Source organism: Notolabrus celidotus, chromosome 18 (assembly GCF_009762535.1).
Source record: "Notolabrus celidotus isolate fNotCel1 chromosome 18, fNotCel1.pri, whole genome shotgun sequence".
NCBI lineage: Eukaryota > Metazoa > Chordata > Actinopteri > Labriformes > Labridae > Notolabrus > Notolabrus celidotus.
Genome location: NC_048289.1, coordinates 3,382,760 through 3,406,711, shown reverse-complemented (window position 1 = coordinate 3,406,711; position 23,952 = coordinate 3,382,760). Strand labels below are relative to the sequence as shown.

Sequence of the window (23,952 nt, the reverse complement as noted above, 5' to 3'; positions counted from 1 at the left end):
CATCAGCACATCCTTTGTCTTTTGCACGCCGCCAACTCATGTCTCACTCAGCAGTAAGAAAACACCAAAACATTCTCATAGTGAAAGTTAAAAACACAAACAAACAGGAAATGTACGCTGTGCAGGAGGCGGGCAGAACAGCAGGACAGGATTTGATTGGTTTCATCATTTGGCTCCTGATGGCAGGGATTGGTTGGTGTTTTCCCAGGTTTACTCCGGCTGTAGATTGCAGCTTTTTTTACCTCTTTTTTATGAACACATTATGTATTGATGTCATCAGGATATAAAGATCATTTTAACCAGTATAACAAAAAGTGGATCTAAATCTGACTTCCAAACCCAGCTTTAAAGAAGCTGTGCTGAAAACTGAACCTCAAACGCAGGAATAAATTCAATATTTATTTCATTCAAAATAAAAGATACATATAAAAATCGCAGTCTCACATAGATTTAACTTTTATCATAAATACACTAAAATGAGTTTACATTAGCATCAACAGTACTTTGTGAATTGAATCCATGTTGTGTCTCTCTGTTCCCATGGTGGTCAGTTATGAAGGTCCCTGTGAGTGTGGTAATTGTGTCCAGGGAAGAAGTGGCTCCTCTCCAGTCACTTCCGGGCCTCGAGCAGCATTTCCTCCACAGTCAGTAGTTTCTCTCTGGGTTTCTCGATGGCTTCACCCCTCCTCACCTCCACAGCGTCAATCTTCTCCCAGTCTGAGAAAAGCACTGGTTTCACTCCTACAGATGACAGAAAAACAAATGTTCAGAAAGTGCTTTGACAAACAAATCATGTCAGTATTCGAATGTGTAGAAATTCTAACAATGCAAAAGAGTTCAAAGAATAAACGCAAATCAAACAGAATAAATTGGTGAGACAGTAGACTAATAAATCATTGTAAAAGAGGTTGTTCAGAAACTCATAAATAAATAAATAAAACTAGATAAAATAAATGAATAAGTAAGTAAATATATATATAAATAAATAAAGACGTTAAAGGACAATAAAAAGGTTTGAAGCAGAAGACAACATCACATCAGAGAAATTAGAAAAGGATACATTAAAAACATTCAAATAAAAATAAATAATAAATCAATAAATAATTAAAGGTGACATATCATGCAAAATGGACTTTTTAATGGTTCTCTACCTGAAATATGTTTCCCTGGCATGTCTACGAACCCCCCGAGAATGAAAAAAAATCCATTCTGCCCCTGTTCTGATTTCTCCACCTTTCTGTAAATGTGTGTGAAACGAGCCGTTTCAGACTTCAGTGTTTTTGTTACGTAACAACAATATCCGGTCTGTCACGGAGTCAGAGCTCGGAGCGTGTTCAGCCCATAGACTGTATAAAATAATACTGAATCCCTCCCCCAAGGAGCTTAGGAGGGAGGCATGCTAGTTGTAGGCTGTCTTAATAAACACAAAGGTCGGTTTTACTCCCCACGTCTGCAGATTTGAAGATCTAGTGGATGATTTTTATTTGTCATGGAAAAGTGCTAGCGCTAATTAGCATAGCCACATAGCTACATGTTCGTAGCTGTAGCTGTAGCTGTGTACCAAGACACACTGACAAATAAAACAACAAGAAACACTAAATCTGTGACCAATCCTTCAGAAAAGGTCCTGCTGCCTTTCTGGCAGAGGTCGGTTTTACTCCCCACGTCTGCAGATTTGAAGATCTAGTGGATGATTTTTATTTATCATGGATAAGTGCTAGCGCTAGTTAGCATAGCCACATAGCTACATGTTCGTAGCTGTGTATCAAGACACACGTCGGCATACTGATAAATAAAAAAACAAGAAACACTAAATATATGACCAATCGTTCAGAAAGGTCCTGCTACAGGCGCCTCTCCATCAGGATCAGATTCAGAGGGTTGAAGTAACGTGATCTCTGAGCAGCCGTGTATATTCAGCCAAAATGTAAACATTAGATCAACGTGCTGGACAGCCGAGGCCACTTCCACTTCCTGAGGGGGCGTGGTCAGAGAGAAAACAGAGTGTTCTGAGGAGGACTGAAGAAGAGGGCTTTTCAGGCAGACCAAAATCTGATTTCAAAGTGTTTTTTTGAGCATAAACTTTAAAGACATGTTTTGGGGACCTCTTAGACCAACATATATTGATGAAAAAAGCGTGATATGTCACCTTTAAATAAAATTAAAAACGATTCACTAGTTAGATACAAAATACAAGTAATAATAAATAAGAATAAAAAGCGGTGTAAAGGATGAAGTCATATAAAAGACGGTCTGTAAAAGTGAGTCTTAAGAAGAGATTTAAAAGACGTCACTGACTCTGCGAGCCTTATCTCCTCAGGGAGGTCGTTCCAAGGTTGAGGGGCTCTGACAGAGAAAGTGCCCTGAGTGCCCCTCTCAAAATAATAAATAAAAAAGTGCTTCCATCATATTCAGATTGAACCTGTCTCTGCTGTTGATGACATTATTTTTTTATTACCATTTAAATCCATTAAGAAAGGGTGGTGTCATTGTGTTCAGTGCTGGAAAGTGATTCTTTTAATTTAATGACTTTGGAATGACCTCCCTGAGGAGATAAGGCTCGCAGAGTCAGTGACATCTTTAAAAACTCTTCTTAACACCCATTTTTACAGACTTGCTTTTATGTGACTTTATCTTTCTAACTGTTTTTACTTCTTTTTATTATTATTTTTAGTTTTTATCCAATTAATCAATTGTTATACATTTTATTTGATTATTTGATTTGATTATTTTTTATTGTTTTAATTTATTAAAAAAAAAAATCATTTATTATTTGAATGTTCCTGATTTATCCTTTTCACTTTTCCTAATTTTCTCAATGTGATGTCATCCTCTTATTCTAAAAACCCCTTTTATTGTCCTTTTAATGCTTTTATTGACTTCTCCATTTTTATTTATTTATTTTATTTATTTATCCTTGAAAAATCTCTTCATCAATGATTTATTGGTCTTTTGTCACGCCACTTCATTCTGTTTAATTTACGTGTATTCTTTTTAACCTCATGTTGTTATTCTGTTCAGCATTGTTATAATTCTTCCTCCCTGTCTGTCAAAAGGTTTACTTTGTTATTTGAACCATGCTTTGTTTGTCAAAGCACTTTGTAAACCTTTGTTTTTGAAGGTGCTATATAAATAAAGTCATTATTATATTTTTATTACATACCAGAGGAGTGTGGAAGATATGAGTAAACATAACAGTGGTAGTTTTTGATATATATACTTGATGATGTAGCCTTTCATTGGTCATGTCATCATTTCTCAGAACAGGTAACAGGGCTCAAAGAAGCTGATTCGAGTACCTCTCTTGTCCAGTAGAGCGCTGATGCTTTGTGAACCAGGCTTTCCAGCAGACACATCCAATGTTCCCGAGTCCATGTCCTCCACCACAGATCTCCCTGTGTCAAAACTGTTGTTCATCGTGGTGGCTATCACCCCAGTTGGCCCTGTTTTCAGCCAGCCGCTACAATACAGACCTGTAAAAGAGATAGATTCATCTTTCAGCACATGTTCATCTGACACAGTGGGATGCTGTTCTGATTGTATTTACCAGCAGCTTGTTGAACACGGCCCATGCTGTTTGGCACGATGGCTTTGCTGGAGTCAAATGGCACGGATGGATCAATGGGGAGGCTCTTGTAGCCGATGCTGCTAATCACCAGGCCACATGTCACATCCTCCACTTCTCCTGTGAGCACTGCTCGGGCCGTTTCTCCCGAACCCTGGGAATCAAGGGGAACCAAGATTATCCAGACTACATCAACATGAGGGGCTGCTGGATTTTACCAGCTATGATTGTTACCTCCAGCCTGTTGACTGCCAGTCTGATGCCGGATGTTTTTTTATGGTCAGGGTCAGCGAGGATTTCAACGGGGCTCCGGAAGAATCTGAAGCCCCAGATACGGGATGCCTTGGTCCGTCTTTCCTGCTCCTTCTCATCAGGGATCCCCAGGGCTGTCTTCAGCATCAGTTCAGTCAGACGCTTCCTGGGCCTCGGCAGATCTGACACAGCACAGAGACTTCTGCTTAGAATGAATATCAGGAGATTTGAGGGGGTGCTGTTGGCCTAGTGGTTAAAGCATGCGCCCCGTGTACAGAGGCTATAGTCCTTGTCACAGCGGTTGTTGGTTCGAATCTCGGCCTCCATTAGCTGCATATCCTCCCCCACTCTCTACTCCCCCCACTTCCTGTCTCTGTTCAGCTGTCCTATCAATAAAGGTAAAAATGCAATCATAAATAAATCAGTCCGATGAGATTTGAGATATTTTTCTGAAGCCGAATGTCTTTCTTTCTTACATCAATTAATCAATCAATCAATCAATCAATCAATCAATCAATCAATCAATCAATCAATCAATCAATCTTTATTTTAAGATTTCTCAAAGGATCCGAGGGTGGCATTGTTGGGTGTAACACCAGAGGGAATTAAAGGAAGAGGCAAAAAGTACCTTTGACAAATACTGTTGACATCAGCATTCAAATGTTTCACTATGAAGTGGTTAAAACCTGAGCCTGCGTCACTCAGTCTGTGGTCTGAGAAGGTTTCTGAAATGTATTCAATGGAAAAGATAACATACTCTGTGGGACTGCAGAGAGATGTGTTTACTGGAAGATGGACTCCTCCCCTGACTGCGTTGGTGAAGTCAAGTGCCTTTTTATTTTTATTTCTTTAAATGTAATCTAATCAAATTCAATTTAATCTTATTTTATTTATTTTGATGATGATGATGATGATGATGATGATGATGATGATGATGATGATGATGATGATGATGATGTGTTTATTGGAAGGTGGAGCCCTGCCCTTACTTTGTTGGTGCAGTAAAGTGCCTTTTTATTATATTTATTTAATTGTTATTTCTTTTAATTAATCTTAATTCAATTTCATATTATTTTATTAATGTTAATTTAATCTATTTGTTTTTATTTCATTCTTTTTTTAATCTTCTTTCGTTTAATTTAATTTATTTTTATTTTGATGATGATGTGTTTATTTGAAGGTGGAGCCCTCCCCTGACTGTATTGGTGAAGTACAGTGCCTTATTATTTTATTTTATTTATTTAATTTTGTTTAATTTAATTTAATTTAATTTAATTTAATTTAATTTGATTTGATTTAATTTAATTTAATTTTCCCTTTTTTATTTTGTTTAATTCTATTTATTTTTATTTTGATGATGATGTGTTTATTTGAAGGTGGAGCCCTCCCCTGACTGTATTGGTGAAGTACAGTGCCTTATTATTTCATTGTATTAGTTTAATGTAATTTAATGTAATTATTTTTATTCTATTTTGTTTAATTGTATTTATTTTTATTTTGATGATGATGTGTTTATTGGAAGTTGGAGCCCTGCCCTGACTGTGCTGGTGAAGTAAAGTGCCTTTTTATTACATAATTTATTTTATTATTATTTTATGAGTGTTAATTTAATTTAATTTACTAATTTTAATTAAAATTTTTCATCTTATTTGTTTAATTCTATTTTTTTTTTGATAATGATGATGATATGTTTATTGGAAGATGTAGCCCTTTCCTGACTGTTGGTGAAGTAAAGTTCCTTTTTATTTTTATTTCTTTAAATGTAATTTAATTGTATTAATTAAGTATATTTTTTTATCTATTTCATTTAATTGTATTTATTTGTATTTTGAAGCTGATGTGTTTATTGGAAGGTGGAGCCCTCCCTTGACTGTGTCATGTTGAAGTTAAGTGCATTTTTGTATTTTTTTTCTCCTATTCCTGCCTTCTTCTTTTATTTCTATATTCATATATTATTTACTTTCATTTGTTTATTTATTTTAAGGTTGGTCTTTTATGTATTGTTTAATAATATATTGTATTTTATGAAACTATACAACAGATGCAGCAAAGATGTATAAATGACTGTTTAAGTTGCCTCAACCAAAACCTCCTCTGGTCTTTAGCCCGGAGGGATCAACCAACGGACCCTGATCAGAGGACCTTAGAGTCCTGCTTGGACCTTACGGCTGTAGCTCTTTGGGGGCCCTGTCCATGCAAGGCTTGGGAAGTGAAACGGAGTCTGACGTTGAAAGGAAGCCAGTGGAAAGAGGACAGAACTGGTGTTATATGAGGCCTTGTGAGACCAAACTGCTTACAAAAACTCAGAGACCTCAACCTTTCTTTAAAATAAGTGACCGCGCTTGCCTTCGTACGTTTCCTGTAACTGCTCTTTGACGTTCTGCTGAAACCACAAACAGGTCACCACAGCAGCACTGCTTTTATTTTAGGCTCTACAAGTTTAGTGACATTGACAGCAGTTTCTAATATCTCACTTCAGTTACTGCTTATCACGTTTCACAGAGAAAGGGTCAAGGTCCTTAGAATCAGCCCTGAACGGAGGCGAGGATACTTTAATCACTCTCAGCCTGATCAGCTGCATCAGACAGCTCAATGTCATTTCTGCAAGGACAAGAACCAACATGAAGTCTGCTTTGTGAATGAAACTGATGAGAATGGGTGTGTATTTACTGGTTAATAGTTTCCACCACGCCTCAACGCTGCATATGGGCTGTAGGGTTTGTTCCTGCCACTAACCACAGCACTCATTTCCTCCACATGTACTCACCTTTCATGTTCTGTAAAAACACGTTTGTGAGTGACCTTTTGAAATAACCTTAGTCAACTGAAAGGTGCCAACTTCCACACTTACCTATATACAGAGAGAATTCAAGAGGCTGTAGTCTGATGACATATCTCACCTTTGAGAGCCTCTGTGATGCCCTCAAACTCAGCTGCAACCATCTCAGGTCTGGTGTCTGGCAGATTCACCATTTCTCTAATCTCCTGCAGATGAGGAAAATGAGAAAGTGTACGAAGAGAGACTTTGAAAGTTCTGAACGGACAATTTGGGTTCATGAAGTTTGAGCTAGTGTTAATTTTGTCAGCTGTTTTAGATAGAGTCTTAGTCTCCAGATGAAAATGCCTGTTAGTTTTAGTCATGATTTAGTCTATGAGTCCTTTAAAGTTGAAGTCTACTTTTAGTCACATTTTAGTCTTATTCTTTTCAAAACATTTTATCTCTTGCGTGAATGTGTCTCTCTGGTGTTACGGTTTTAAAAGTGACTCTGTAAACTGGAGACCTTCAGCTGAACGTGTCAGTGTTTGTGGAGTTTACACAGCTGTTGAAACACAGAGGGAGTTCCTGGGAATGCAAACTAGTTTAGTTTTTATTAAGATTTCAAAATATCCTCATCAGATATTTAATGATGGTCTAAAGACGTTTATGAGGGATGCATCCGGCTGAAAGTCTCCAGTTAACAGGGTCATTGTTTAAACCAAAACACCGGCTTTTTGAGTTCACAGTGACTCCATCTGTGATGAAATATAGCACCATCTAAAACAGCACCAGCTGAGTCTCTTCATGCTAACAGGCTAACTGTTGTGTTGCTCATAATGATACCTGCCTGTCCGTCTGCTTCTATGGTGTCATCTGTGATGAATGGCATTCGTCTTTGTTTTACTGCCCTCTACTGGTCTGGTGGTGTAAAACGCTGACAACAATGGGGGCACAGGAACCTTTTAGTTCAGGGTAAAGTAGTTCTGGGGGCTAAAAGACCCGGAACTCTTGGTCTAAATGCACCTATAAATGCAACTAATAATATATCCGAACATGATGATGAAGAAGACGGTAGATTGTGTTCTGTTGCAGACACGATGAAGGCTGTAGTGAGTCAAACTTTAATCTGTGGTCTGTTTTTAGAAGAGTCGTCAGTGAAGAGCTTTGATGTCCTTCATTCACACGTTTAACCTCATCTCATATAATCTGACCACGTCTTTACTGAGAAATGTTTGTGCTCTACACCTGAAAAATGTCATATATCCTCATCAGATATTTAATGATCGTCTAAAGACGTTTATGAGGGATGCATCAGGCTGAGAGTCTCCAGTTAACAGGGTCGCTGTTTAAACCAAAACACCGGTCGATCTCTGCCACGGCTTTTTGAGTTCAAAAGGATTTTAAAGGCGTGTTGAAACGTCTTTGCTACTCGCGCTTATCTCCTCTCACGTGTTGATTCAGTGAATCCATCTGTGATGAAATATAGCACCATCTGAAACAGCACCAGCTGAGTCTCTTCATGCTAACAGGCTAACTGTTGTGTTCATAATGACACCTGCCTGTCCGTCTGCTTTAGGTACTCAACCATGAAAATCAAGAGTGTGGAACGACTGTCTAATGCTCGGATGAGGGCCATCTTAACATAATCCACTATGTTTGGCTGTCGTTTCCGTGCAGTTTGCTTGATAACATTACCTCTATGTCTGCCTGGCCGATGAATGCACAGACCTGCACTGGTCCAGACCTTTGAATCTGCGAACTGCACCGAGCTGACTTATTATTCTGGCATCCTGAAAACATGGTTGATATGTTTTGAACACTGGTGCATTCAGCCGTCTGTGTGCTGTAGTTGATGTTGCTTTGATAACTTGTTGTGGTTTAATGGTGGTTAAATAGGCTAACACATTTGGTCTGGAGTTAGTTGGGGTTGGGTTGGGGTGAGGTTGGGGTTGTGTAAGTAGAGCAAAAGACGGTTAAGAGTTTTTTTTCTCTCTGCAGAGTAAACCGTTTTTATTCCCCTCTCTAACAAGCTAACACACACACACATACAGTCTATGAACACACCTTTATTGTGCAGGCGATCTGTGTGGGTCCTCTCCTGCCAACCACCAACACCCTGCGGACTTTGCTCTCTGCCAGAGCCTCCAGGGCGGGCTGGGTGATGTCAGTTTTCTGAAACACAAAAAACCAAAAGGAGCCGTTACAGCCTCTTCAATCCGGGCCGGATTAATGCCCCATTTACAGGTCCAGTTTGGGAACTTCTGTACAATCCAGAGCAGCACTCATGTTGTTTTAGATGGTTTTAACTCAGATACTGGACTTGCTAATACTATTAACTGTTTTGACACTCTTGATTTTAGCGAGGAATTTCAGGAACTGAGTCATAAAGTAAAAGACAATCAGCACTTTAACGTTCAGCTTAAGGATGTTGAAAAGGCCTTCCTTTCTGTAAAAGTGCCATAGACCTGACAGTATATGGGGTCGTTTACTCAAATCATGTGCTAAGGAACTAAGTCCTTACAGACGCAACATGTGCCCAACCTCTGGAAAGATGCTGTGGTTGTCACAATGAAAGAAACAAGGGGGAGGACCCAGGTGCAGATTCAAATAAAAGTGCAAAGCGCTCCTTCCGCTATTTCTTTTTCTTCTTTTTTTTAAGGGGGAACTCAGTTTTTAGGTGCTATGAAAATTATTAAATTTAATATATACCACTTCTTAAAGGTGACATATCACGCTTCTTTCATCAATATATATTGGTCTAAGAGGTCCCCAAAACATGTCTTTAAAGTTTATGCTCAAAAAAACACTTTGAAATCAGATTTTGGTCTGCATGAAAAACCCTCTTCTTCAGTCCTCCTCAGAACACTCTGTTTTCCCTCTGACCACGCCCCCTCAGGAAGTGGATGTGCCTCGGCTGTTCAGCACGTTGATCTAATGTTTACATGTTGGCTGAATATACACGGCTGCTCACAGATAGCGTTACTTCAACCCTCTGAATCTGATCCAGAATCTGATCCTGACGGAGAGGCGCCTGTAGCAGGACCTTTCTGAAGGATTGGTCACAGATTTAGTGTTTCTTGTTGTTTTATTTGTCAGTATGTAGACGTGTGTCTTGGTACACAGCTACGAACATGTAGCTATGTGGCTATGCTAACTAGCGCCAGCACTTATCCATGACAAATAAAAATCATCCACTAGATCTTCAAATCTGCAGACGTGGGGAGTAAAACCGACCTCTGCCAGAAAGGCTGCAGGACCTTTCTGAAGGATTGGTCACAGATTCTGTGTTTCTTGTTGTTTTATTTATCAGTATGTCGACGTGTGTCTTGGTACACAGCTACAGCTACGACTTGTAGCTATGTAGCTATGCTAACTAGCGCTAGCACTTATCCATGATAAATAAAAGTCATCCACTAGATCTTCAAATCTGCAGACGTGGGGAGTAAAACCGACCTTTGTGTTTATTAAGACAGTCTACAACTAGCATGCCTCCCTCCTAAGCTCCTTGTTAGCACACATTTGTGCAGGTAATGAAAAACGGAGGAGGGATTCAGTATTATTTTATACAGTCTATGGGCTGAACAAGCTCCGAGCTCTGACTCCGTGACAGACCGGATATTGTTGTTACGTAACAAAAACACTGAAAACTGAAACGGCTCGTTTCACACACATTTACAGAAAGGTGGAGAAATCAAAACAGGGGCAGAATGGATTTTTTTCATTCTCGGGGGGTTTGTAGACATGCCAGGGACACATATTTCAGGTAGAGAACCATTAAAAAGTCCATTTTGCATGATATGTCACCTTTAACTTTTTAAATCATAAGTGATGCTAAAGAAGCAGTTTCTCTATCAGCTTAATCGTTGTTTACTTCTGCTTTCTGCAACCGGAAATCCAGCGACGCCTGACCCAGCATCCTGCAGATCAGATCCAACAGAACAGTCAGACTACAGACTAAATTCAAACGCTGTATGCAGTATACAGTACGTGCTACACACTACATTTGTAGGTAGTATGTAGCCGTTTCAAAAACAGCCAACAGACTGTGGCTGTTTTTGAAACGGCTACATACTACCTACAAATGTAGTATGCAGTACGTACTGTATACTGCATACAGCGTTTCCAGACAGTCAGGGCAGACCGGGATAGCAGCGAGAGCGCTGTGGGCCTCCGACCATATTATCTGCACAGGGAGATACTGGTAGCTGTTTACGGGGACTTCCACCATGTATTTATTTTCTACATAGCTTATTAGTGTATTTGTATAACTTATTGTGTATGAAGCAACTGTAATGACTGAATTTCTGATTCTGAAATTGTCTCCATTCAGGTGTATCCAAATGCTCTAATAGTTGAAGTCAAGCCTGGAAACTTGTGTCTGTCTTTCTTTTCTTTTCTTCAATAACAAAGTGTTCCTTACCTTCAAAATGTCGAGCGGAGACAGGAGGATTCTTGCTACATCCAAGGCCACGTTGCCTTGTCCCAGAATGACGGCTGTCTCACAGCTCAGGTCTGGACCCAGCTGAAAGAGATGTGACAGTGAAACCTCAAACCTCAAACAGTAAGTGAAGCTTACTGAAGCTGAATGTTTCCACATAGGAAACCTTTACTCAATTAAAACCCTGCTACGTGACCCTGACCCAATCCTGGCTAATTCTGGAGTCCCCAAAGAGAACACAAATATCAGCTTCTGGCATTTTCCTTACTTCAAGCTCGCGATCAGACAATCAGACAAACCCCCAACATTTATTAACTGGATCTAAGAAATGTTGACACTTATTCCTCTCGAATGACCCAGATACAACAGAAGCAAGTCCTGGGCCCGCAACCTGGGCCCCATTCATAGATTTCACTCTCACTGTTCCCTCTCCACAAATGCTGTAATGGTTCTGTCTCCTGAAGCTTGATTGGGCATGAGAGGTGACGGTGTGTGTCCTTCAATGAGCCAGTATACATTAATCCTCTTCACATGACGTCACTAAGTCTGCCTTTACTCAACCTTTGTGTCGATGTTGCAGTTTGTACTGGTGCATGACTCACGCCCACATACGTCCTGTTGACTTAGATCTGCATTCATGAACAGTTTGCCTTTCCTGCTGCTATAGGTCTGGGTGTCTGCTTACAACTATAGACTTGATCCTTTTGTCCCCATACAGACTTGCTTCTTACTCTGGAAAATGCTTTGTTCACTTGTTACTCACCATCAATCGATCAATCTTTATTTATAAAGCACCAAATCACAACAAATGTTCTCCTCAGACTCTTTCCAAACAGAGCAGGTCTAGACCGTACTCTATGTTCTATTATTAACAAAGACCCGACATCAAGACAGGATCAGATCCAGTCCCATCTTACAGACAGGACTCAGTCTTATTTCATCTTAATCCACCATGAGCAGAGCACTTTGCAGCATTTAGCAAGTTACAGTGGCAAGAACAAACTTCCTTTAACAGGCAGAAACCTCCAGCAGGACCAGACTCATGTTAGACACACATCTGCTGAGATCGTGTTGGAGAGAGGGATAGAGGGAGATGAAGAGAGAGAGAGAGAGAGAGAGAGAGAGAGAGAGAGAGAGAGATAGAGAGATGATAGTGGAGAGACAGATAGTAGTAGTTGTAGTAATCACACTGATTTTATCAATTTGTTTATTTATTAATATATTTCTCATCTATTATTATTATAATCATTATCATTATTATTATTATAATCATTATCATTATTACTATTATTATTATTATTATTATTATAACTATTATTATTATTATTATTATTATAAATAATAATAATAATAATAATAATATCATTATCATTACCATTATAACCAGCATTTTCACAATTATTATTGTTTTGGTTATTATCATTATTATTTCATTATTATCATTATACTTTTATTATTATTGTTATTAATATTTGTAATCATTATTCTACTTATTATCATCATGATTATTATTATTATTATCATGATGATTATTATTAGTATTTTATTATACTTTTATCATTATTGTTGTTATTACTTGTATTATTACTATTACTATTATTATTATTATCATTATTATACTTTTATTATTATACTTGTATTATTATTGTTGTTATTATTATTATTTTTATACTTTTATTATAATTGTTATTATTATAATAATGATTATTATTATTATTATTAATAATAATAATAATAATAATAATAATAATAATAATAATAATAATAATAATAATAATAATAATAATAACAATAATATCATTATTATTATAATAACAATAATATCATTATTATTATCATTATAACCAGCATTTTCACAATTATTATTATTTTGGTTATTATCATTATTTTTTCATTATTATCATTATACTTTTATTATTATTGTTATTATTGTTATTATTTTTGTACTATTGTTATTATTATTATTAGTAGTATAATTATTCTTAGTATTATTTTTTTTGTTATTGTTGTTATTATTATTATCATTTGTATTATCATTATTATACTTATTATCATCATGATCATTATTATTATTAGTATTATTATCATTCTGGCCTTTATCTCTTTCCTGTCTTGTTTAACTAGGTTTCTGGTTGTTAGGTAGGTCACAGGATGATGGGAACTTTAACGTATATATGTGTTTGTTCATGTTCTTACTTGTTCCAACATTCAGAAAAATTATAAATCCCGTTATTTTTAAAACAAACCAAACCTGCTGGACTTACCTCTCGACAGCTGGGGAGCCCGTTGTACCAGCCCACAAAGTCTTTGGCAGAGTAAACACCAGCCAAGTCCTCCCCTGGTACTCCCATCCTCCTGTTTCCCTCTGCCCCGTAGCTCTTAAAACAAACAAGAGTCAGTGAACACACACATCACAAGGACAGCTATCATTAGGGGTGCAAGCAGCAACACTCACTATTCTCCTCTTTTCTTTCTTTTGTTATTGCTGGTGTTGATGCAGCTTGAACTAAAAAGCACAAAAACTGGCTGATTGGTTGTAAACTCCACACACGTCCCCCACACTACATGGACAAAGGTGTTCAGACGCCTGACCGTCACACCAACAGGGACTGTGTTGACATTGTATTCATGCACTTTAATTAATGGTTCCTTTATGCAGCTCTAACAGCTTCCACTCTTCGTGAAGGTTCCACAGATGTTGGACTCTCTCTGTGTGGGAATGTGTGCCCGTTCATTCTGTAGATTATTTATGAGTTCAGGCTCTGATGTGGGCGAGAAGGCCTGGCTCACAATCTCTGTTCAGTTCATCCCGAAGGTGCTGGATGGGGTTGAGGTCAGCACTGGGTTGCACCAGCTGTGCGTAAGTTCAAACGTAGCCTAGTATGAACGCAATTTCTAATTCAGGATGGAGTTTACACTTTGCTAACAATTTGGGCGTTACACCAGCTGAGTTAGTTCCAACATTAGCATGAGTTAAGTGTCACAGTAAGGTCATGACTATAGTCTAAATCCTTAATTACAGTGTGTATAATAACAGTGACATCGAGTGGGAGCATTTCAACAACAACATACATTAATATTCTAGAGGGTGTGGTGGGAAAAATACAGACATGATAGTATGTTGTTCTTGCTTTGATCAGAAGCTAGAAACATTCACACATACCAAACCTTCTGTGATTTGCATATTGTTTATGGTTCCCATGGCTGAGGAGCAGACCATAAGGTGACATAGCTACATGTTGTAGCTGTAGCTGTGTACCAAGACACACGTCTACATACTGATAAATAAAACAACAAGAAACACAAAATCTGTGACCAATCCTTCAGAAAGGTCCTGCTACAGGCGCCTCTCTGTCAGGATCAGATTCTGGATCAGATTCAGAGGGTTGAAGTAACGCTATCTGTGAGCAGCTGTGTATATTCAGCCAACATGTAAACATTAGATCAACGTGCTGGAGAGCCGAGGGCACATCCACTTCCTCAGGGGGCGTGGTCAGAGAGAAAACAGAGTGTTCTGAGGAGGGCTGAAGAAGAGGGTTTTTCAGGCAGACCAAAATCTGATTTCAAAGTGTTTTTTTTGAGCATAAACTTTAAAGACGTGTTTTGGGGACCTCTTAGACCAATATATATTGATGAAAGAAGCGTGATATGTCACCTTTAAGATCGCCTTCACTGGAGATTATGGGCCTGATTGAAACACCTGAATTCAATCATTCAGAGATACTTTTGTCCACATAGTGTCTCAAATTAGCTTCAAACATAGACATATGAAATACGTCTTCACTATTAAACATCATCCTCATCAAGTGGATTTATGTTCATCAACAGAGCAGATCAACTGACAGACACGTGTTGCGTTTTCCTGTTCTTACCAGTACGACCGCGTGGTATGCCCGCTGCAGCTCTTCAACGCTCACATCCTCCCCCACATTCACGTTACCGTAGAAGCTACAGCGTGAGTGTTTGGCCGTCTGTGTGAATGTGTTGATGACGTTCTGAGGGAACAGAGAGGTCAGAGTGAGAGAGAAGTGAAAGCTCTTTCAGTGCTGATTAACACAGACTGGACTGTAGATCACGGTCAGGCTGCTGAATGAAGGTCAGGAGGGTTCATGTGTTTCACAACAGTGCAGGCAGCAGAGTGTTGTGGGAACAGTATGAACAGATTAGTCTGGAGTCGTGAGGTTCAGAGCATTGCTTTGTTAGGAGGAATAAACCAAACCTAGAAACAGAGCAAAGTAACTCAGCCCTGTCACACCTTGACGATTTAGCCAGTGTTTTCCAGACGTATCAAAAAGCCTCTAAAACACTCACATACACTGATGTTTTTTCAGTTTTGGGCGTCTACATATCATATTCATAACTTCTGTCCAACTATAGTCCACTTGTGCAAAACACACAGCAGCGTAATAACACAGACCAGGGGCGTCGCCGGACCCCCTTTACTGGGGCATGTGCCTCAGTATAAATGAGCTGTGCCCCAGTATCAGGGGCGGACTGGCCATTGGAAGTAAAGGAAAAGACTTTAGGCGCAATTGTTAATGTGTTGCATCCACTGCAGTGTTTCCCATACATTCATTAATTCCTAAACAAGTGTCCCACTATCCCCAGCACTGCTTCGGGTTAAAAAAAAACATCATTAAATTCACAATGGTTTGAAAGCTTTCCCTGGTTATAATATTCTGTAAATAGAGATGCAGCTTTTTGTTTCTCATGTAGGATGTTTGGTAAACTCATGAAACATGACACATTTGTGAGCACTGGTTTCACTAACTGGAAAAAAAGCTCTGAATCTCTTTAGAGGGCACGAGAAAACACCTGCCCATAAAAAGTGTGTGTGTGTGTGTGTGTGTGTGTGTGTGTGTGTGTGTGTGTGTGTGTGTGTGTGTGTGTGTGTGTGTGTGTGTGTGTGTGTGTGTGTGTGTGTGTGTGTGTGTGTGTGTGAGGAAGGGGAAATAGTAGGGGACCTCCTGTGCCCCAGTAGAGCTTTATGCCTAGCAACGCCCCTGACACAGACTAAGTGGCTGCTGCTGCTTGTTAATGACGATGTATACGTGTTGAAATGAGATGCTCTTCATTGGTGATTCAAAAAGGTGTGTGACACAGACATGGCTGCCCAGAGAGGAGCGTCTATGTGCTCGCTGCTCTACAGGGGACATAGAGACAGAGATGCACTTCCTCCTCCACTGCAGCAAGTTCTCTTTACTAAGAGATTCCCACTACAGGGACATTACTACAATAGTACCAAACTTCCCAACATTAACCCCAGAAGAGAAACTGTCAGTTCTCCTGGGGGAAGGGTCAGCAGCTCCTCTGGCTGCTAAATATGTGTCTGCCTGTCACAGCCTGAGGGACGCACCATCCCATGGTGTTTGATTTTGGGTGGAGGTTTTGTGAGCGCGCCCCATCGGGTGAGGACATTGAGATATGCTGTATAGGTGACACCATCGTTCATTAATGCATATAAAATATGTAATATATGGTTGATATGTATGTGATGAATATAATATGTAATGAATATGGTGTGTGATTAATCTATATATGGTGAGTGTAGTGTGTTGTGAATATATATAATGTACTGTATGAATTTATGTGCTTTGGCAATAACACCTCATTGTTCATGTCAATAAAGCAAATTTGAATTGAAAAAAAAAAAACTGTGTGTTATTAAAAACTCTGCAGTCTCTCTTTGTAAGAACATGATGAGTCATGGAGAGTGTCAGAGGAGTGAAACCAGCAGGAACACACAAGTTCCACTTATTGACTGCAGTGCTTTCAAAAACGTCACATTTTGAACTTCATTGAATTCAACAACAGCAGCTTTATCACTGAACACCAGCAGACTCCGACATGCTGGCTTCAGCTTCTGTTTCAGAGACTCTGCTGTTTGACACTGAGTGAGGGCTCCAAGGCTTCACACACTCACACACACGCAGACACACAGCTCTACGTGTGCGAACGTGTGTCAGCGATCATCGCATAACGCACCTACAACTTATGGCAGGTGTGCTCTTAACTTATACAAAACTTACCTAGAACTTATGCGACCTATGCCAGAGTACTCGCCAACCTGGCTAAACCGTCCAGGTGTGACAGGGCCATAACACTCTTTGTTCTCAGTGTATCCGTAGATGTGCAGCCCTCTAACCCCTGATCACTCTTATACTGAAGGGTGCTAACATACAGTGTTTAGAGCATCTATCTATGTGTGTGACTGTAAAGGGTTAAATTTATAATCTGTTCAAGCCATCTCTATTTTTTTGTCTGACTTTAGTTTGATTAAGTATCTACACAGATACTAAGAACATGAGTGTATTGAGTCTTCCTTTCATTCCACCGCTCTGCTGACGCTGACACAAACATGCTCACAACGAGGAGGTGAGATCTGCTTTCTACTGAAAGCTCTTAATCAGAAACACAACCTGATCAATCGGTTTCTCACTGCATGACAGCTTATCACTAACCTCTGACTCTAACTCTGCCCAAGTGGGAGTTGTTATTTGAAAATGCACAAAGAGACTTGTTGTTTGTACTGCCCTACAAAGGCAAAGTGCAGAATACGCAATCAGTGAAGCTGAGAGAAAGGCCTTTAAAGTTTTTGGACTGGCCAGACAGTTATCTCTCAGACAAATGTCACTCCTTTGTGTCTTTTGTGACAAAACATGGTTTGGAGATCGTACTGGAGCAATGTCTTTGAAATGTGTGTTTCTTAACCAAGGCTTAGCTGAGGGATTTACATTTTTCACCACAATTGGAGCAATGTTAAGCCCCTTGATAATGGAGCGAGTCCCGATCAAGAAATCTGAAACAGACTAAAGGCGTTTTTCGACCAGAGGAACTTTACCCTGGAACTACATGCGTTTCGACCGGTGGACCCAGGGTCTAAATTTGGTTCAGGGGTAGATAATCTCACCTCTAAAAAGCCCCTGCTAGTGGGGAAGTACTTTTCAAAGTTCCTGGGACTTTCGGGGGGCAGGGCCTGCAAACCTCAGTGTTTTTATTCCTCACTCCGTCCACAATAACATCACACACATCTGTGATTCACTTGATTTCTCTTTCTTTCATTAGTTTTTATTTGTTCTATCTTTTTTGTATGTGTGTGTACTTTTCAAAAGAAGAAGCTGTGATTCTCTTGATTTAGCAGCTTGTAACAGTAGTCTTCTCTCAGCCCACCGTGAATGCGTCTCTCCCGGTGTTCCGGTTTTAAAAGTGACCCTGTAAACTGGAGACCTTCAGCTGAACGTGTCAGTGTTTGTGGAGTTTACACAGCTGTTGAAACACAGAGGGAGTTCCTGGGAATGCAAACTAGTTTAGTTTTTATTAAGATTTCAAAATATCCTCATCAGATATTTAATGATGGTCTAAAGACGTTTATGAGGGATGCATCCGGCTGAAAGTCTCCAGTTAACAGGGTCGCTGTTTAAACCGAAACACCGGCCGATCTCTGCCACGGCTTTTTGAGTTCAAAAGGATTTTAAAGCCGTGTTGAATCATGCTAACAGGCTAACTGTTGTGTTGCTCATAATGATACCTGCCTGTCCATCTGCTTCTATGGTGTCATCTGTGATGAATGGACTTCGTTTTTGTTTTACTGCCCTCTTCTGGTCTGGTTGTGTAGTGCACTTACTTTTTGTGTTCAACTCAGACTAGTTGCTTTAGCTTTTTCTCATCCTACCGATCTCAGGATATTCGCATTTTAACAAGAGTTCAAACATCCTATTGATTTGGGATCGTGCCAGGAGTGCTATGCCGATTCTTTTTGCGGCAGCTAGTCCAGCGTCTCTTTGCTGGTGATCACAATAACAATACCAAAGCAGACCACGTTATCTACAGACAAACCTGCAAAAAATATAGTCAGAGTGTGGTAACTGCACTTACTGCACTCTGGCTTTGTACGGCAGTATCGTAGCCAAGCGGCAACCTCCGGGTCTAAAAATATGAGTGCAATGCGGAAGTGCTAAAAACTGCTGTTCATTGAGGATCCGCTTGAGGCTGGAAGTACCAGAAACCACATACACACCAATTCAAAAAGCCGATCTTTACAGCAGAAATAAACATGTTTACAGCCTGGTACAAAAGACGAGTGTAGTCTGGATAGCTCATTTCTCGATCGGCACACACTGTAGGGGGGTGAATTTTATACTAACTCGGCAATTTTTAAGATATTGATATTACGAGTCTTCCATTGAGAGGCACAGCTGACTTGATTGACAGGTGGGAACACTGTAGCTGTTAACTAGGAGGTTCAAAGTCCGCCTCTTTATGTCACAATCACTCGACAGCAGCAATATGGCTGCCGCCGACGATTGGCCTCAAAACAGCGCTTCAGAAACAGATGGGTGACGTCACGGATACTACGTCCATTATTTATACAGACTATGGTTCTAGCCTTACTCTCATACAAAGCCAGATCGCAATAACTGCACTTATTGCTGTTTGTTTTTTGTCTGAATTTTGTAGTCACTGCAAATATGACACCTATTTATTTCAGAAACAGAACACAATTGAACCTGATGTCACAAAGGCCAAATCAGTCTTAACTCAATTTTGACCAAATGTGTAGTTACTGCACTTTGCCTTTGTAAGACAGTATAGAATCAGTACTTTATATTTTATAAAGACTCTTTATTAGGATGAAAGACCTTGACTTCAGGATGATCAGGGGCCACTCCGAACCTGACGAGGCCAAAGGGGACCGGCAGCCGCTCATAAATGTCCACTTCAACATCTTGTCGGGCCTGAGGGAGGGAAAACAAAAACACACAAACATGAAAAAAGAAAACGTATGTTTCATATAAATTAATTCTAAAGTTAAAGATAGTAAAATATTGGATCACCCGGCTTTCTCACTGATCTTCCGTCTGTGTGAGATGCTTGATTCTGATTGGTCAAAACCCCTTGACAATGGTTATTAACTTTCACTAACATGTGCAACACCAGAGTCAAACTGATCACACGTCATGTCAAATCAATCCACAGAAAAGAGTTCAGACACATTTAGCTTCTGATTGTTGACACCATAGACCGTAAGGTGAGGTAAAACCGTTAGCTTCTGTTAGCATCAACACAATGTGGCTAAAACGTTAGCTTTGGTTAGCATGCTAAATCAGCAGGCTACGGACATTTTCATCTTGGATCCTGTCCATCAATATGATGAAGGAGCGGAGCAGGTGAGAGAAACTTTAGGTTAGAGATCTCTACAAAGAAAGTTAAACCATGAGCGGTGGTGATGATAGCAGCAGGGTTCAAAGTTGTGACATTAGTTTCTTTTTAAAGGTGTGTGAACCGCAGAGCTCAGAGAAGAAGGAGAGCTGAATGAGGACAGTTTCATGTTCAATCCACCGCAACAGGCAGAGAAGAATCCATCACCATGGAACGATCACTGACGAGGAATCACTGAGACTATTTTTAAAAACTGTAAACATAAATCATTTAAATCAATAAAATCATCTTTAATCAATGTTTTTAACAACGTGTTTGTATCTTAAGTTAGTAGCGGGTAATAAGCGGGATAATGTATGGTTACAATAACACACCACCCACAGTTTATCAGTGAGAGAGGTGAATGATTGTTTCTGTCTGAACAAAGCTCCTTCATCAAACTCAGATTATTAAATCACTGCTGTAAAGATAAAATAACATCAGGTATTGATTACATTTAATCTGCAGGCAATGACTCAGCAACTCTTGTCTACTGATAATAAAACAACTGTAAGACTATAAACGTGAACTGACCCTAAAATACCTGATTGGTATACATAACATGCAGGACATGTTCCTTTAGTCAGGTTGAAACTCTTAAAACTGACTTGATATAAAGAGAAGAAGAAACATCCTTCCTATTGTTTAAAATATAAAATAAAGAAAACATACACTGTCAGGCCATCGTTACAGACTGTGGGTGTTTTCTTTCATTGTTCCATTTATAGTAAAACACTACTTTATAAGCTATACAATATATATTTTTAATGATTGGAAAAAGATACCTAAAATGTCAGAGACCAATAAGAGTTATTTTCTTCAGAACAGAGCAGTATCATAAACTAACCTGAGTCATGTATCTGCCTCTACAGTTTATTATAGTAAGAGGTGGTATTCTGATTTGTGCCTCTTATTCAGTTTGTTTTACTTTGATGTGATAACTATCAGACTTTATCAATCAGACTTTATTTCTAAAGCACTTTTCATGCAACGGTATTGTAACACAAAGTGCTGTATATAAAGATAATAATAGGAATGATAAAATAGAATACATTAAAACTAAAAGAAGATACCCCCCAATCCATAAGCAAGGTTAAGAACATGATATATAAAGTAATCATAATAATAATAATAATAATAATAATAATAGAAATAATAATAACGATAATAATGTTGATGATAATAATAATAATAATAATAATAATAATAACAATAATGATAATAAATATAATAATGATAATATTAATAATCATAATAATAATAATAACGATAATAATAATGTTGATAATAATAATAAGGATAATAATAAGGATAATAATAATAACGATAATAATAATAATAATTATAATAATAATGATAATAACAATAATAATGATGATAATAATAATAATAATAATAATAATGACAATAATAATAATAAGAAGAAAAAGAATAATACAAATAAATAAAGAATAAGGTAAAATAAGATAATAAAACTCAAGATGGGAAATTAAACTCACCAAAATAAAATAAATGAATTAGACAATTAAAGACTAAAAGATTCAACTAGTAAAAGAAACTAAGGTGCTACACTAAAATTAAATACAGCAAAGTAAAACAGAATAAAATATTTAAATAATGAGAGGTAATCTGTAAAAATCAGAAGATGAAGTGATCAAATTAATAACTAAACAAATTAAAAAATAAATAGAAATACAAAATGAATTGAATAAATAATATACACGTGTCTTTAATCATTTAAAATAAGACAGTATATACTTAAAAAGTGAGCTAAATAATAAGTAAATAAAGTAAGATGGAATAAGACTCAGTTAAAAGAGAGACTAAAAAGGTTTGTCTTGAGTTTGCTCTAAAAATGTTGATACTCTGTGCAGCCCTCAGATCATCAGGTAAGGTGTTACACAGTAATGATAAGAAGCTTCCTCACTGAGAGTCTTTGTTCTAACTCTTGGTTCAATTACCTGAAACAAGTATCAGAAACGTGTCAACGTACAAACTCTGCATGCCCCTAAAGAGCATCCAAGCTACGGCACATATGTGGAGTACACACCAGATGTAATGCTGTTTGACTTTGATTCAAAGTAGATCACGTGATCCTAAAGGAAGTTATCCTAGTTTATTAAATAAGGACAAAGGCTTTGCTCTTTAATATGACATTTTTCTTAGATTTCAGAAACCCAGTGTTGGATGTGGAGTCATTTTATGCAGCGTAAGTATTAAGATAATCTGTTTAATTTCTAATTTAAATAGAGTTTGGTACAATAGAGACTCTAATGTGGAACTGCATGTTTTATTATCACATATGGTGTGTTATTTTGTATTAAAGGTGTATTTTACTTGAACATTTCTTTACCCCACAACATCACATGAAGACTGCTGTGTCAGAATCCTCATCATCCTCATCATGTCCTGCTGAAGTAGCATACCTTGATCAAAGCCTGGGCCGTGTAGAATCCTGCTGGACCGCCACCAACGATACACACCTTCGGGTTGCAGGAGGAGAAGGGTGCCTTTCCAGTCCTGTTCACACCTGCAGAGACCACAGAGGCTTTAAAGTAAAGAGTGTGTGATAGTTATTGGATTATTGTTCCTCGGGCATGTCCATCATGGGGAAAGAGGGTGTTTACACTTGTGTCACTGAAATAGCATTACACATTAGTGGTGCCTGGTACATTGGGTAAGCTGAATTACCCAATTACAGATAAGTCAGTAAATATGTCAGAAAAAAAAAACCATCTTTTTGACCTAAATGTTGTTCTGGATCTGGAAAACGAACACCACTGGTATCAGGACTAACTTTACTTCTAATGTCTGGAGTTCAGAGAGTGCCTCACCATGATGAAGTCGATCTATCCATTTACTGGATCCTGAAGTCCACAACTTCAACCCGGAAAACAGGAGTTTATGTCCGCTCATCTTCCCCCCAGAGATCAGGCAGACTCCCAGACTCTGAACCACAAACAGAGAACTGATGGTGCTGGTTTCTCCTGGATTTGATCCCACAGAAATACATTCACCGTGTTGTGTTTGCGGTGTTTGATAAGTTGCTTCTCATTGCTTTCCCTGTAATGAGCTTTGGACAGAGAGCAGGACTAAGACCAGGACTAAGACCAGGATCCGAGGAGGAACACGTCTCCCGGTCTCTGTTGACAGGCTCGGGTATTAAAGTGATGCTGACAGGTCACTTCACGACTTCAATTGTTCCTCTGTTTTATTTAGTAAATATTCACTTTATCATGGATTTTCTTCATTACAACAATGTTCAAGGATGCATCTTGTGTTACACTAAACACAGTCCGTAGAGCGACGCTCAGTCAGTACGAAGGTTCCACATTCCACTGCGCACGCTCTGTTCCTCTATAACTAGTTATTGCACAACAATATTAATACTGTCAAAAAATACTCTTTTCTGTTCAGTTTCTCTGCAGGATGAATGGAAAGCACTGTGCCGGATTTTTGTGCAATAATAATACAGGTGTAGGCGCAGCTACAAAATAATAATAATAATAATAATAATAATAATAATAATAATAATAATAATAATAATAATAATAATAGAAAGTCGTAAAATATATATATTTTTCCCAATTTTTCTCTTAGAAATTGAAATGGTTAAATATGATAGGCTCATTAAACTGAAAAATTCTTATGTTTTTTTATTGTAATTTCGATAATTATGACCAACAGCTCAAAACACACACACACACACACACACACACACACACACACACACACACACAC

General features: G+C 38.5%; 1 protein-coding gene across 1 annotated transcript; it reads right to left on the bottom strand.

Moving 5' to 3' along the window:
• Positions 1–440: 440 nt before the first annotated feature.
• On the bottom strand, positions 441–23,519 carry fdxr (ferredoxin reductase). Its single transcript, XM_034708557.1, has 12 exons — positions 23,046–23,519; positions 22,638–22,741; positions 19,653–19,748; positions 14,886–15,008; positions 13,278–13,391; positions 10,996–11,097; positions 8,640–8,747; positions 6,718–6,802; positions 3,800–3,999; positions 3,548–3,719; positions 3,300–3,473; positions 441–741 (listed from the first exon to the last, which is right to left on the bottom strand). Exons 1-12 carry the CDS (start codon positions 23,125–23,127, stop codon positions 611–613), a joined length of 1,491 nt encoding a protein of 496 aa, XP_034564448.1. The 5' UTR covers positions 23,128–23,519; the 3' UTR covers positions 441–610.
• Between the last annotated feature and the right edge of the window lie 433 nt (positions 23,520–23,952).